This window comes from Patagioenas fasciata, chromosome 9 (genome assembly GCF_037038585.1).
Source record: "Patagioenas fasciata isolate bPatFas1 chromosome 9, bPatFas1.hap1, whole genome shotgun sequence".
NCBI classification, from domain to species: domain Eukaryota; kingdom Metazoa; phylum Chordata; class Aves; order Columbiformes; family Columbidae; genus Patagioenas; species Patagioenas fasciata.
In genome coordinates this window covers 18,583,034-18,596,367 of record NC_092528.1, presented here as the reverse complement: position 1 = coordinate 18,596,367, position 13,334 = coordinate 18,583,034, and the positions used below count along the sequence as shown (strand labels likewise).

The following is a 13,334-nucleotide window of genomic DNA, read 5'->3' as shown; positions in this document are numbered from 1 at the left end:
CAAAGCACAATTTGTCATTGCAAGTCTTTCCAGTCTTACCAATACTCCCTGTGCTGGACTAAGAATAAAGAGCACTGACCAAGTGCACAAACATCTTCTCAGCGGGGTGACCAAGGTGTAAATCTCACTTAAGTCTGACCCCAAGTAAGTACGGTCTTTTGAGTGTCAAATACTAACGCACGTGTTAAAATCTGCTATTATGACATTTCTGCGACCAGTTTAATGTCTAACAGGTCAGTGAGACAACATGACACTACATAAGAAGTAAAATCTCAAATATATTTAAGGACAAAATAGCACCAGATTTTTGGCCAGTCACACAGAGCTGATGTTTTAAAATACCGATGTAATTCACACAGAAAAACAACTGATACCAGATCAGTGTGAAGAACATAAAAGCAGCATTTTCCTTGCATGGTGTGCTGTGCTCTGTTCGAAACTGTGACATTGGGAGTGGTTTCAGTACCAGGTTCTACAAAACAGGGCTGGTGTAGCAGAGAAGGAAGATGGCAATAAAGATCCTTGCACCTCATTTTCAACACACTGTTCTGTCAAATCAACAACCAAGCTTAATAAAAAAAGAAATTATGAGTAATAGTGTCTCAAAACAAAACATAACAAACACTCATTGAGATTCAACTGTTTAAAGATTTTAGTCAGTTTTACAGGGCTTGCTTTGATCCCAGCTATAAAACACATCCTTTGTGGAAGGAAAAAACATTCCCGTATGGCTCCATCTGCTCCCATTGAAAGGATGTTTCAGCAGCAAACATCTGGGCTGGCTTCCAGTTAACACGAACAGCCAGGTCTCTTTTGTTTTCAGAAGGGATGAGCTCCAACTATCAGAGCCCACTCTTGCTCCCTGCTCAGGCCACTCTGTAGCATGGAGCTCCCAGGTGAACTAGCAATGCCTGCTTATCCACTTTTTCCCCTCAGTTCAGCCCCGCAGGCAAGTGCAGTCCCTGCCCCGGGAAGGGCAGATGCTGGTGCCACAGCTAAGCCTCCAGGTGCTTGGTGATCCTGCGAATTTTCTCCTTCTTGTTCCTGTTTCCGTGTTTTTTCCAGGGCTTCCCTACCACACTCCCAGGACTGGGTGCAGTAACAGGCACGAGGCCACTGCCGGGCCGGTATCCCATGGCAGCCCGGACCCCTTTCACCAGGGCACGAACATTCTCCTGGAAGAGGAGACATCATCACCAGTGACCGACAAGAAGACATTTAACCACAAAGAACTGTGATACGTTAACAAAAACAGACATAGGCAAGCCCAAACCCATCAAGACCTGCTCAGCCCCCAGCTTCAGAGCCGCAGGAAAGGTCACACCACACAGTCGAGCCCAAGCGGGCCAGCACGCTCTGGCTGTGTCCACAGCCATGCCTCGCTGCACCAGGTCTTCAGCATCTGCCACTGCAAGCAGAGCACTGATGATACACCCAGTTCTGACAGACATTAGCTACGGCGCTAGGATTGATTCTCACAGTCTCCACTTTGCACACAAAGAATTGTCTCTGCAAATACATCTGGCGTCTGTGAAAGACAGAGACTAAAATAACTCGCTCAAGTCTGGAGCATGGGTAGTGCTGTAGAGCTCACAGCTTGTGCCAGCACTTTGGGCAGCCAGAGGAAGAGTCTGGTAATCCCAAAAATTCTTTTCAGGTCGTAGCTTTCCGAAACAGCTCACTGTTTTCGAAAAGGGCCTGAGTTCTTGTTCTCAAAATGCAAGACTATCTTTAGCTGAACAAATACTGTTCGTATCCTGCTAACCAGGCAGAATGGATCACACTGTCAATGACCCATCCTCTTCACTCCTAAACACCCTGTTCCCATCTGTGTTGGGTATGCAGGCCTATCAATTATAGATTTGACATTTCAAGTCATTTTTTTCAGTAGTGTTGGGGCAAAACAGATCCCTGTGGGACCTAACAAGAAGCATACAAGTTCAGAGAAACTCCTATTTTCCACTTTGAGATTTCTCAATTAGATTTTAAATCTGTTTTTTGCATTCTTTTCATCTGATTTCAGGTTCTGAGTCACAATAACCATGTATTACTAAATCAATTGTCTTAAAGAAGCTTATCGTGTTACCTAAATATGTCATCTCAAGAAAGAAAAGTTAGTTTGGAGGACCTATTTGTCCAAAACCATTTTCCTGGTTGGCTGCTGTGTCACACCACCCTCCTTCCTTGTCTTTCTTCCCAGTCATTCTTCTGTTTGCTCATGATTGATGTTAGGCCCATAATGATGAGGGTCACCTTTCTGACCTTTTAAAAATCAACTATACACACTTCATTAGCTATATTTCAGTCACCTAGGACATTCCCAGTGATTTAGGAGATAATAAAAAGAACAGAGTGCTCTTGGGTAGAAATTACATGCAGATGCCAATGGCATCTGACACCATTAACAACCCAGCACCCCTCCACCCTCAAAGATACTTTTTCGAGTAACTATGACACACCAGTGTTGCAGTAAAAAACCCCAAAATAAATCTCCTCCAGAATTTACCTGGTGGAAGAATGTTTTGTCCACCACATTTTCAATTTGTTTTGCTTTGGCATTCTTCTCAGGCTTCACCTGTGCAGTAGCCTGCACGGTTCTGCTCTCTGGGTATCTTTGATGCTGGTGCTGAAAATCATTTGGGTCAGTGCCAGGAGGTGGATGGCAATATAATAGCTTCCCCTGTAAAGCAACAGGATACAATTATTACAAAAAAAAGCTCACAGAGAGACCCAGAGAAGAAAGAAAACAACTGCAAAATTATAGAGTATTTTTATATATGTTAATTGTATCCAGATAAATAGAATTAACTTTACTGTGCTCCCTCCTGCTCCTTCAATTTACCTCCTAGCAGGAAAGAAAACCCAGATGTAGGAAGCACTTACACTGACATAGTCTTTTAACACATATCGAGCTGATCTTGGCTGGTCTGGCTGTCCGTGAGCTGTCATAAAGCCTCTCATATCTGGAAGACAAATCCAAAGTACATTCTGTGTCAGTACAGTAAGATCACTGACACATTCTTCTCTGCTGCCTGACTGCACATCATATCCTCTCTCTCAAAAAAAAAAACCACAAAACTACCTGAGAAAGAGGCTTCTGTTGGGGAAAGCGGGAAGGAAAGGGGAACACTGCTGACTGTAGAAGTGCTACAGAAGCATCCTAACCTAAAAGAAATGGTAAGACTGGACATCTTCCTTTTTGTTTTAAGGCCAGAGAAGATTAACTGTATCAGAGAAGGAAGATAAAACTTCACTGCATTATTCAGAGTCTAATTGAAAACACAGTTGACAGGAGGTGTCTAGAAGGATGAGAGCACCACACCACACTACACAGACTGGCAGGGCATTTCACCGACATCCTCAACACAATCACTACATCTGTTGGACAGAGCCAGCAAAGCGCCACTGCGACACACACGCGAGATGAGCCATTAACAAAGGCCCATCCTGAGAAGAGGGCAAGTCCTAATGGGGAGGTTCAACGCATGACAAACCCGAGTCAGGCTTAGCTTTATAAAGTTCTCCTAAGGCCGTGTTCAGTACCACATACACAGTGCAGGTGATAGCTGCTAAAGGGATCATCACTCACATCCGTATGCTGTTAGCAGCTCTTCAGCTGTTGGCTTTCGATCTGGATCCTCATCTTCCCTTGGCCTTATGATATTTATTCCATAAGTTGCTTCCAAAACATTTCGTGGGATATGCTGGCAAACGTAAGCTAGTGAAGGAAACCACTTGGTGACTTTCAGCTACACAGTCCTAATCACTCCCAGAGCACACAATAGGAGCAACTTTCAGATTTCACTGCAAACCAGAAAAATGATACAAGTCTGACAACAGGATAAACTTGAAATGAGATGGGGAAAGACAACACGGCAGGGCTGTTTTATCCAATGTGTGTCCCCACCACCCGCGACACATGAGCACACATGCCCCTAGCAGTGCTGGGCCATGCTACATTGCACAGTCCAGATCCAATGCTTGCAGACACTCCCACAAACCCCATGCAAAGGATATTAGAGAGATGGGTGGGACATGGTCCCTCATCTGGTCTATAGGCAGAATTCCAGAACAAATCATCTCTGCCTTGGTAGAGATGAAAGATGGCATCACCAGACCAGGACAATCACAAAGGCACAGGCCAGGTTCCACATACAGGGTCTACACAATAAAAAAAACAATTAGTTCATCAAGGCAAGTCAGTGTTCATGGAGGGAAAAGGAACAAAAAAAAAAAATGAAATGCATAGATGAAACATGGAATCAAATGAGAATAAGCAGAAATTCTACTAAGAGACATCTGTCCTGCTGGTCCCAGCCAACAAACTAAGGAAATCTGATGTGGAAGACAGCAACACTTCCAAAGTTCATAAATAAGGTGTCCAGATGGGGGCAGCAAGATCTTCAGCTCTCCAACCTGATGGGAGAGATGAAAGCATTCCAGAAAGCTTAAACTATGTCCAACCTTTGGAGGCAGGTAGGAGATTGCACAAGTACAAATGCCACAGTGCTCATTACAGCAGTGAAGTTGCTACTTCAAAATTAAGAGCTTGATCATGAAAATGGCAGCATAACTAGACAGTCACAGCAATGACTGTAGACAAAAAGGATGGTTTGAAAGCTTGACCTTAAGCTATTTGGAGGAGCACTCACTTACTGGGGGTTCTCTCCTCATGACTGGTGTTGAGAAAAAGAAGGGTTAAGCTACCTAAATAAAATCAGGAGACGAAAAACATCTCCCGTGCACAGCAACTCTTATGAGTGATTCTCAAACTGTATCAAGAGTATGGAAGCAAGAACTAAAGTTCTAAAATTATATACTTCAAGGCCAACCCTCTCCAATCTACTCTGCCGGGCAGAGTTCAGGTTGGCAGAGTTCTTAGTGTCCACATGGTTGTAACTAGTTCACAATAAAGGTCTCTTCCACTGAGGAAAAAGAAATAATAAAAAGATCAATATTCTTTGTTAGCAATACCTGAAAGTGTTTCGTACGACCTGGTGTAGCAGACACCGACACCTTCTTATTTCCAAGGATTGTGTTGATGGTCGAACTTTTGCCGACATTAGGGTAACCCACCTAGATGACAAAGAAATTGAATGGTAACAGTGATATCCGGCAGAGTGACACCAGGAGACTTGCAGAGCTCTGACACAAAAGTACTTTAATAAAAGATACAAAATAATTAAGGCAAGTAAAAAGGAACACTGAGCTCCAGGAACTTCAGAATTAATCTTTGCACAAAACCTTCAGTGATTTGTGCTTGCCAATTTTACTTACTTTTACAGGAAGACAGGCTATAGGATTAATTTTTCCACGGAAGGCACATGGAATTAAAATTTAGATTACGTAAGTTCCATTTAAGCACAAAGTCAAACTCACCAACCCAACATTTACTTCCCCATCCTTCACCCTTGGTCCATTGTGCATGGTTTTGAATATCTCCAGCAACTCATTTCTCTGTACCAGATGGCTGAAGTTCCTGATGTTCCTGTTCTGCTCCTGCGCTACATGCTGCATGGCAGCACCATCAGTCCTGCTTCCCGTCCTCTCTGGAACAACGGCATTTACTTTGTCCCAACCTTCATCTTCAGAACAGGTCTGCCAGGCTTCCTCTTCATCATCTTTACAGTCTTCATATTCATCACTACTGTCATCATCACTAAGCAGAACCTGGGTTACAGTTCGCAAAGCACTGTCTGTGGATGCACTTTCTGCACTATCTTGTTCTGTGTTGTCCTCTTCTTGACTGGAGCTTTCGTCCTCAGAACCACTCGGGTCCTCGGCCACATCTTCAGGTTCCAGTTCCTGTGTGAACAGTATTTCACAGGTGAAATGTAAAGACAATACCAAGTCTTGCTGTGACTGCAGTTGCTGCAGCACAGTCACACACCTTTTCATCAACCAGATCCCAAAGACTGACAGTTCTCTCCTGACAACATCACATGGGGTTTTTAGGGGTCTTAAGCAGGATGTAGAAACACCTAGCCTGTCTCAGGAGAAGGATTAAAGTATTCCAAGAGGCATTGTGAAGTTGTTAGAGGTTTCTCTCCAGAAGCACAACTGTGAATATGCACACACCCACAGCATCCTTACACGCAGCAGCAGCAGCACTCCCCAGCATTTTTTTTTAAATTATCAAGTGTTCCTAGTAATAGGAATGAATGCTAATTCTTCAAAAAGTTCAGAACACAAACCATGTTTCAGATCTAAATATTTCATTAAAATAATGTCAATCTTTCTTTCAGTCAACTCTTTACATTTCTTCCCTGCAAACAGTTCACATGTAAAAAGAAAGATGTTTTTCTTTCCAAAAAAGAAAACAGGTCTAACACTTCCAATCTCACTTTTAAACCAATCTGTAAAAATACTTTAGCTAAGAACTGCAAGCCAGCTGAACAGATTAGGTATTTTTGAAAAGAGTTGTGGGATATTCCACAGTTGAATAGTGATGTCTGTAACAGATGAGCCCAGTAAAACCTGCACGTGGCATTTACTGATAACATATAACTTGAGGCAGCAGCACAGTCTGTTCCACTGGGCAGAACAGGAGAGAAAAATCCTCTGTTTGGATAACCACATCCCTCACAGCATCCCTCTTAGAAAGGATTCCCTTTCTTTCAATGAATTATGAATTTGCAAAGAGATCTGCAAGGGCTGTTTCTGTAGCTATTCAGCAGCAGCCTCAAAGAACAAATTTACATTCTAGTTCAGTATTATTTTAACCTTGAAAGAGAAACTGCAAGCACTACAAACAGTGATTGAAGGGTGCACCACTTTATTCACCATTTTACTCTCCTCACTTTTGCCTCGAAGTCATTCATTAAAATGCTGGTTTACAGCTGCATGGGTCCTTAGAATAATCCTTCCCTGAGACAAGGACTGTGCCTTTCCTAGAAAGGTACTCCAGTACATCACAAGTGTAGCTACAAAGCAAGTTATCAGAGGCAGCCAGCACATACCCAGTTGGAAGTGGACATCTACTGTACCTTTGCTTCTCCAGCCAGCCGTTTGCACTCTGACAAAGCGGACCAGAACACCACCTTAACACCCTCATTCTCAAAGAACCGAGCCCAAGCAGCCCGCTGCTCCTCACTCAGCAAATCTGCCTTGTTTATCAGGATCATGTTCTCCTTGTCATTGCTGACTTCCTTAACGTAACTTTCCTGCAGAAAACAAGGGAAGGATCAGTTCATACTCTGGTTTAGATTCCTCCTCCCTGCAAGGTGATAGAAGAGCAGAAAGACAAGTTACCCCATCCAGCTTCACATGACTGTAGCCAGGCTTACCATCCCCTGGGCTAGATGGAACTGGTGCTTAGCAGACAGCTACAAGAAAAAAATGGAGCATGCAACTACCACAATACAGGTTTTTTCTGGCCATGTGTGCAAACACCTCCTCTGCTTCCAGCTACAGCAAGATATTAATCAGCACCTCACAGCAGGAACTCCTAAGATCAAGTGTTTGAGCAATTTCTTATCTCACTGATGCACAGTGTTCTATCATCTATCATTACCAAGTTGTCACTTCAGTACTTCTTGATTCTTCACTTTCAGCCCAGTAATCCTCACCCATTTTATTCCACTATGCTTTTAAACAGATGAATTCCTTTAAGTGCGGACACTTGTAGTGGGTAGTGAGGAGCAATATAATATCTGCAATACAACACCTGCAGAACTGCCTCTAAATCCACAACACTGTGCGAAATACCAAAAAACAATGAAGAAAATATTCTGACGCCAGAATACTTGCATAACTAAATAAGATATCCAGTCAGGCACAACAGCAAAACAGCTTCAAGGTGACTGAATCTGTTAAACAAAAAAATAAATCATATAAACTCTAAGAAATAATATTAAGACAACATTCAACAAAGTCATTTACTTACCAGATCTTGGCATCTGAACAGAAGAGGGTTCCTGGCATCTACTATCTGGACTACAATATCACTGCAAAAACAGAAGAAAGCCCCATGAAATACAGTTTATTACCCTGCCTCAAAGCAACAAGATGCAGCACATTACTTGCTTTTAGGTTTTGCCTGGAATTTTAGGGGTTTTAACTGTATTGCCCTACTAAGAGCCTTTACTGAATTAACAAAGCATCTCAGCACCCCACATAACACAAACCAGTACTGCTGTCCAGTGCTTCTGCCTCACTCAGCTAATCCCCAGTACAGCAGGTGAAGGGGAAAGCAAGCATTCAAGTTTTGCCCATCCATCCACCCACACTTCCAAAAGTGCTCAGCAGACAAGACACAGACTGCTGGTATTCTGTTCTTTAGAATTTTACTAAAAGCTGTGATAACACAACTTTACTTTTGTCTGTTCTCATCCCCAAACTTCAGCAGAGTGGCTGCGGAGTGGAAGAAGAGGTGGTTTTCCAACACTAGGAGCTATTCTGGAAACACTGTTGTGCCCTTTTCATGGGGCAAGATGTACCGAGTCTCCCACAAAAGACCTGCAGATTCTAAGCATTTTCAAAATTTCCTTTGTGCTCTTTTTGTCACAAACAGCACAGAACAGTGAAAAAATAGTCTTAGACTCCAGTAAACACATAGCTCCCCCATGCAAGCAAGGCCCTGAAAGTGTGCTTTCAGGAAACACCTTCCAAATGCAGACACCAGGCTGCCACCACATGTACAAGCAAGACTGACCAGTTCTACATGCAAATTAAATGCACTGGCTTCAGATACCAGAGGCATCCATGTTCTTTTTTCAAAAGAAGAGGGAAAATTTAACTACACCCTCTCCCACTGGAACTTCTCCAAGCAGGTAATTTATAATACTGGTTGCCACATACTGATGCTATTTGACAGGGATTTCTGTCAACTTGGGGCAGCTTCAAAACACCATGGGGGTTGAATGGAAGAATTTCAAGCTTCACTAGGCAGTTGGTTACACATAAAAAACCCAAACAACAACACCCAAAAACAAACCAACCAACCAACAAACCCCAAACAAACAAATAACAAACACACCAAACAACAACAACAGAAATAATGATAATAACAACAACAATAATAATAAAATCAATAAAACCCCCAAGAGAGTAATTTTATAAGCCACATGGGTACAAAGAGGGACTGAACAGCTACAGAAATTAAAAAATCAATATGAGAGACAGCTGGCACTACAGTACTGGGATGGGATACAGAGAAGTTACTGAATCACACTGCTGGCAATTAGTTTGAAGCAAACACAAGAAAAGGCTGACAACAGATCCAATTAAGTGTCAGCCAACAAGAGCAGAAATAAATAAATAACACATTCCAGCCACCTCAAAACACACAATACGCTCACACTGCACACCATGATACCCCACAGTGGATGGTCCCAGTCCAGCTCTCCCCCAGTCAAAGGCCCAGCAGCACCCAGTACAAAGCCACTTCTGTCAAAGGACAGGCTCACCATGACCTCACTGGTGAAGTATTTTTCAATTTTAGGAAAATCAGATGAGATGATCTCAAACTTAATTACTAGTGAAATTAAATGCCCCAGTTAGATTAACGTAGCAGATAGCACTCCTATTGTATTACGACTCGGCAGAGCAAACAAAGCCATTTCTGTGATATGACAGGCTGTTGTCTTTTGTGCGCTGCTGCAACTTCTCTGCATGGCAAGAGGCCAAGGACCAAGAGGCTCTTTCTTTCCCAAGATTTAGTTGATGTCCCTTGCCTCCTGTCCCTGAATGTCAGGCTGCAGCTGCCTGGCTGAGAAAGAGGGGAAAGGGTTAATCTTGTCTTTGAGAATGTGTCTTCAAGGTCTTTCGCCAACTCCAACACAGAGTTACTGGAAGAGGCCAAGGGCAGCAGCATCTGAAAAATCGTCAGAGGCTCGCAGCGAACCACCTACAGCATCACAGTGCTGAGAGCCAGTGTGCACCACCAAGCAGCTGCCCTTGATTGCTTCAAAACAAAAATCACTTCAGTGCTGATAACAGAACCCTACTAACTGTAATTGTTTTTCTTGTGCTGAGACACTTGAAGCTTGACTCAAAAGCTTTAATTTAGGAAAACACATCAAACACTACTTTTAAAAAGCAGACAGAAATACACTTTACCTTCTTTCAATGACTCTCCAAAGCTGACGCCAAAACTCCAAGTTTCGTTCAAATGGGGTTAGAATTAACTTTTTTTCTTCCTCAAGGCTAAGGCAAAGCAGGAAAAAAAGACATCATATTTGGCCCATGTCAGGCAATAACCATACCAACAGGTCTTCCTTATATCCAGGAGGCTTTAATTCAGAGAGAGCTATCAAATCAGGCTTGTATACTAGGTATTATTTCTGCTAGCTCTGCAAATAGATCAAGTGCCCCAGGTAAACTGGTGTCAGTGGCACTGGTTCAGCAGCGACATAATGGCTCCTGATCCTGCAAATGGAAGAACGGTAAATGACAGAAAGAGAAAAACTCATCCAAAGTCTGCCTGAGAAATTTCAGAACCACAATAACAAACCAGAGAAGTTACCCCAAATGCCAGTAATTATTACTGCATTCAGTACCACCTGATAAAAATAACGAATTTGGGGATGGTACCTGAAATGGCTCTACACAACTCTTGAGTCACTGTTACCCCCACCTGAAGGACTTTACTCTGGGCAAACGTGGTTTCACAAGTGTGAGCAGACACCACATCACCCTCCAGATCAACAGATGCGGCACAGGCCCAGCACAAGCTGTGGTACACAGGCTGGCAGCATCACATGCTGCTCACAACACCACAGGCAAAAGCAGAATATCACACTCCATTCGGAAGAATTCTAATTGTAAACAGTACAAGAACATGCACACACAAGAGAGCTTTGCAGAGCACACAAACGTGTCTGGACTGTGGCTGAGCTGCCCAGTCTTCCAGAACAAGCACAGGGAGCTGCTGCTGACCAGATGTTCATTTTATTGGTCCAGCAAGGAAAAAGATAACCCACTGCTACCTGTGTCTCCAAATGTCACCAACTACTTACCCAGACACAAGAGGTATACTCACTGGGCAAGCTGTCGCCTCCATTCAAGAAAGCTCTCCCTCTCTGCTTGCTGCAAGTCCTCCGCACTGGTTGTCCTATCCCAATAGGGCCTGTAACAAACACATTTTGGAGCGAGTAGCCAGAAGCAGCAGTTAGACCAGTTACGTTACTGCAACAACCACCCATAACTAACACAGGCACCACACGTTCAGCTATACTGCGATAGTTATGGCTCAGATATGTGTGCACCTGTTTTCAGCAGCTTTAAGTCTGGCTTTTTCCTTGTTCCTTCTAAACTCAACTAGCTGAAAGGACACTACGCTATGCACAACTGATCTCACAAAGCTGGTTTTTTTGAGCTAAGATTTATAGGGCATTTAAGATGAGAGATTCATTTGTCCACCATGCACAGAGCTCTGGAAAGGCTCACTAGGTGGCCTGGCTGCACCAGCTCCAACAGTGCCAGGGTTTAAGCATGAAACTCACACAACCAGGACAGGTGGGCTGGGGCTAGCAGGCAGGAACTTGTGCTGCGAGTTACAGCAGGCTCATGCAGGCCAGACAGCAGCTTCCCCAACAACGGAGCACTGACAAAGCAGAGGGCTGTCCCTATGCCTGCAGCACCGAGGGGCTGAGTCCACTCAGCATGGGCCAGGCCTGGCCCTACAGGACTCACCTCCGCGGGATGCGCAGGAAGTGCCGGTTCTCCTGGTGCAGCTGCTGGACGCGCTGGGCCTCCTGGGCCGTGAGCAGCCCGGTGCGGCTCTGAGCAGACACGATCTGGATGTTCAGGCGCTCTGCAGGAAGGGAGAGATAGTCACCCAAACCGGCTGTCCCCAGCGCTGCTGACCCCTAGTCCTGCTTCAGGACCCCATCCCCTGCCCCTAGCCCCCACCTGGACGACCCCATTACCAGCCCCAGGCCCGTTCCCTCTGCCCCATTCCGGAGCCGGTCCCGGCTCCCCCCGGGCCCCTCTCCCCGGCCCTGGATCCGCCCCCGCCCGGCACGGGGCCCCTCTCCGGGCCCAGCCGCACCCCAGGACCCGGTTCGGCTCCTCACCGGCCACGAAGCGGGTGCCGGCCAGCTCGGCCGTGGCCAGGAACTCCTCCAGCGGACTCTGCTCGGCCGCCGATCGCAGATCCGGGCCACGCTCGCCGCCCACCTCGCTGGCGTGCAGCTGCCGGGACAAGACGCCATGGTCAGCCCGGGCCGCCCCGGCCTCTCGCCGCGCCCCCGCCGCCCCGATCCCCCCGCCCTACCCATGCGGAGGTGCCGCGGCGCTCCAGGCCGCGCTGCCGCTGCAGGCAGCGGCCCAGCCCCGCGCCCCGCTTCTTGCCCATGCCGCCGCTGCCGGAACGGGCGGGCCGGTCGTCTCGCTTCCGCGGCCCCTCGAGAGGCCCTCCGCCGCGCAACGCACCGCCGCAGCAGCGTTCCGGGCAGGCGGGTTCCGGGGCGGCACCGCGTTCCCCGCCGGGCGGCGCCACTGACCAGCCCCCGTGACCGGCCTGCAGCTCCATAGTTCATGTGCTCACAGCCCATCCGTCCGGCACCCAGACACACGCTGTCCTGCTCGTCCATCTGCCCACCAACACCAATGCACATCCCTCTGCCCTTCCTGTCTGTCCATCCATCCCTGCATCCCTCCATCCTTCTCTCCATCCATCCCTCCCTCCATTTCTCCATCCATCCATCCCTCCATCTCTCCATCCCCATGGTGCTCAGCATGGACATGCACCTCTCCGGTGCTCCCCTCCCCAAATCCAGCTCTAACCCTCTCACTCCCACAGCAAGCCCCAGCCCCACCATTAAGGTGCGGCACTAACAAAACCTGAGGCACTCCTGAACACAAGGCCCGAGGTCTGCGTGGCTGCAGGAGGCCCCGGCAGCGGGGCGAGGCGCAGGACTGTGAGCCCCGGCAGCACCCATGGCTGCGGGGGTTCATTTCACTCACCAGCTGGGCTGGTGCAAATGCTATCTCTAGGGAGCAAACACCAGCAGCGAGGCGTGTGAAATCCTGTCCCAGCAGCTGGCAATGGGGAAGGGGGGTTGTGTGTCCCTCCAGGGGAAGCCACAAGCTCCCGGGGCTGGGGTTGTTCCCGAGTCCTGTAACACATCCAGCACAGGGCAGGATCCCTGTCCCCTGTCTCCACCATCCCAACCCAGCAAACAGCGCATATGAGGAATGATGGTGACGAAGAGAGATCCTGGACGCAGCGGTGGAAGGTGTGCTACGAGGTAGCTGCCAATATCTAGCCAGAGCCTGGGCATCTCTGCAGGACGGAAGATATTGCCTGCCCAGCCAAGGAACCATCAAACGAGTTTTGGCAGAAGCTGTTGCGGCCGGTCCAGGTCAAGATGGGACAGAAGGTTAAATTA

General features: G+C 46.6%; 1 protein-coding gene across 1 annotated transcript; it reads right to left on the bottom strand.

Annotated features, from left to right (window-relative positions):
• Positions 1 to 258: 258 nt before the first annotated feature.
• LSG1 (large 60S subunit nuclear export GTPase 1) lies at positions 259 to 12,366 on the bottom strand. Its single transcript, XM_065845064.2, has 14 exons — positions 12,218 to 12,366; positions 12,018 to 12,135; positions 11,635 to 11,755; positions 10,982 to 11,068; positions 10,060 to 10,146; positions 7,886 to 7,946; positions 6,987 to 7,163; positions 5,380 to 5,805; positions 4,975 to 5,076; positions 4,018 to 4,161; positions 3,590 to 3,713; positions 2,884 to 2,963; positions 2,507 to 2,680; positions 259 to 1,175 (listed from the first exon to the last, which is right to left on the bottom strand). The coding sequence occupies exons 1-14, from the start codon at positions 12,296 to 12,298 to the stop codon at positions 996 to 998; spliced, it is 1,962 nt and encodes a 653-aa protein (XP_065701136.1). The 5' UTR covers positions 12,299 to 12,366; the 3' UTR covers positions 259 to 995.
• Between the last annotated feature and the right edge of the window lie 968 nt (positions 12,367 to 13,334).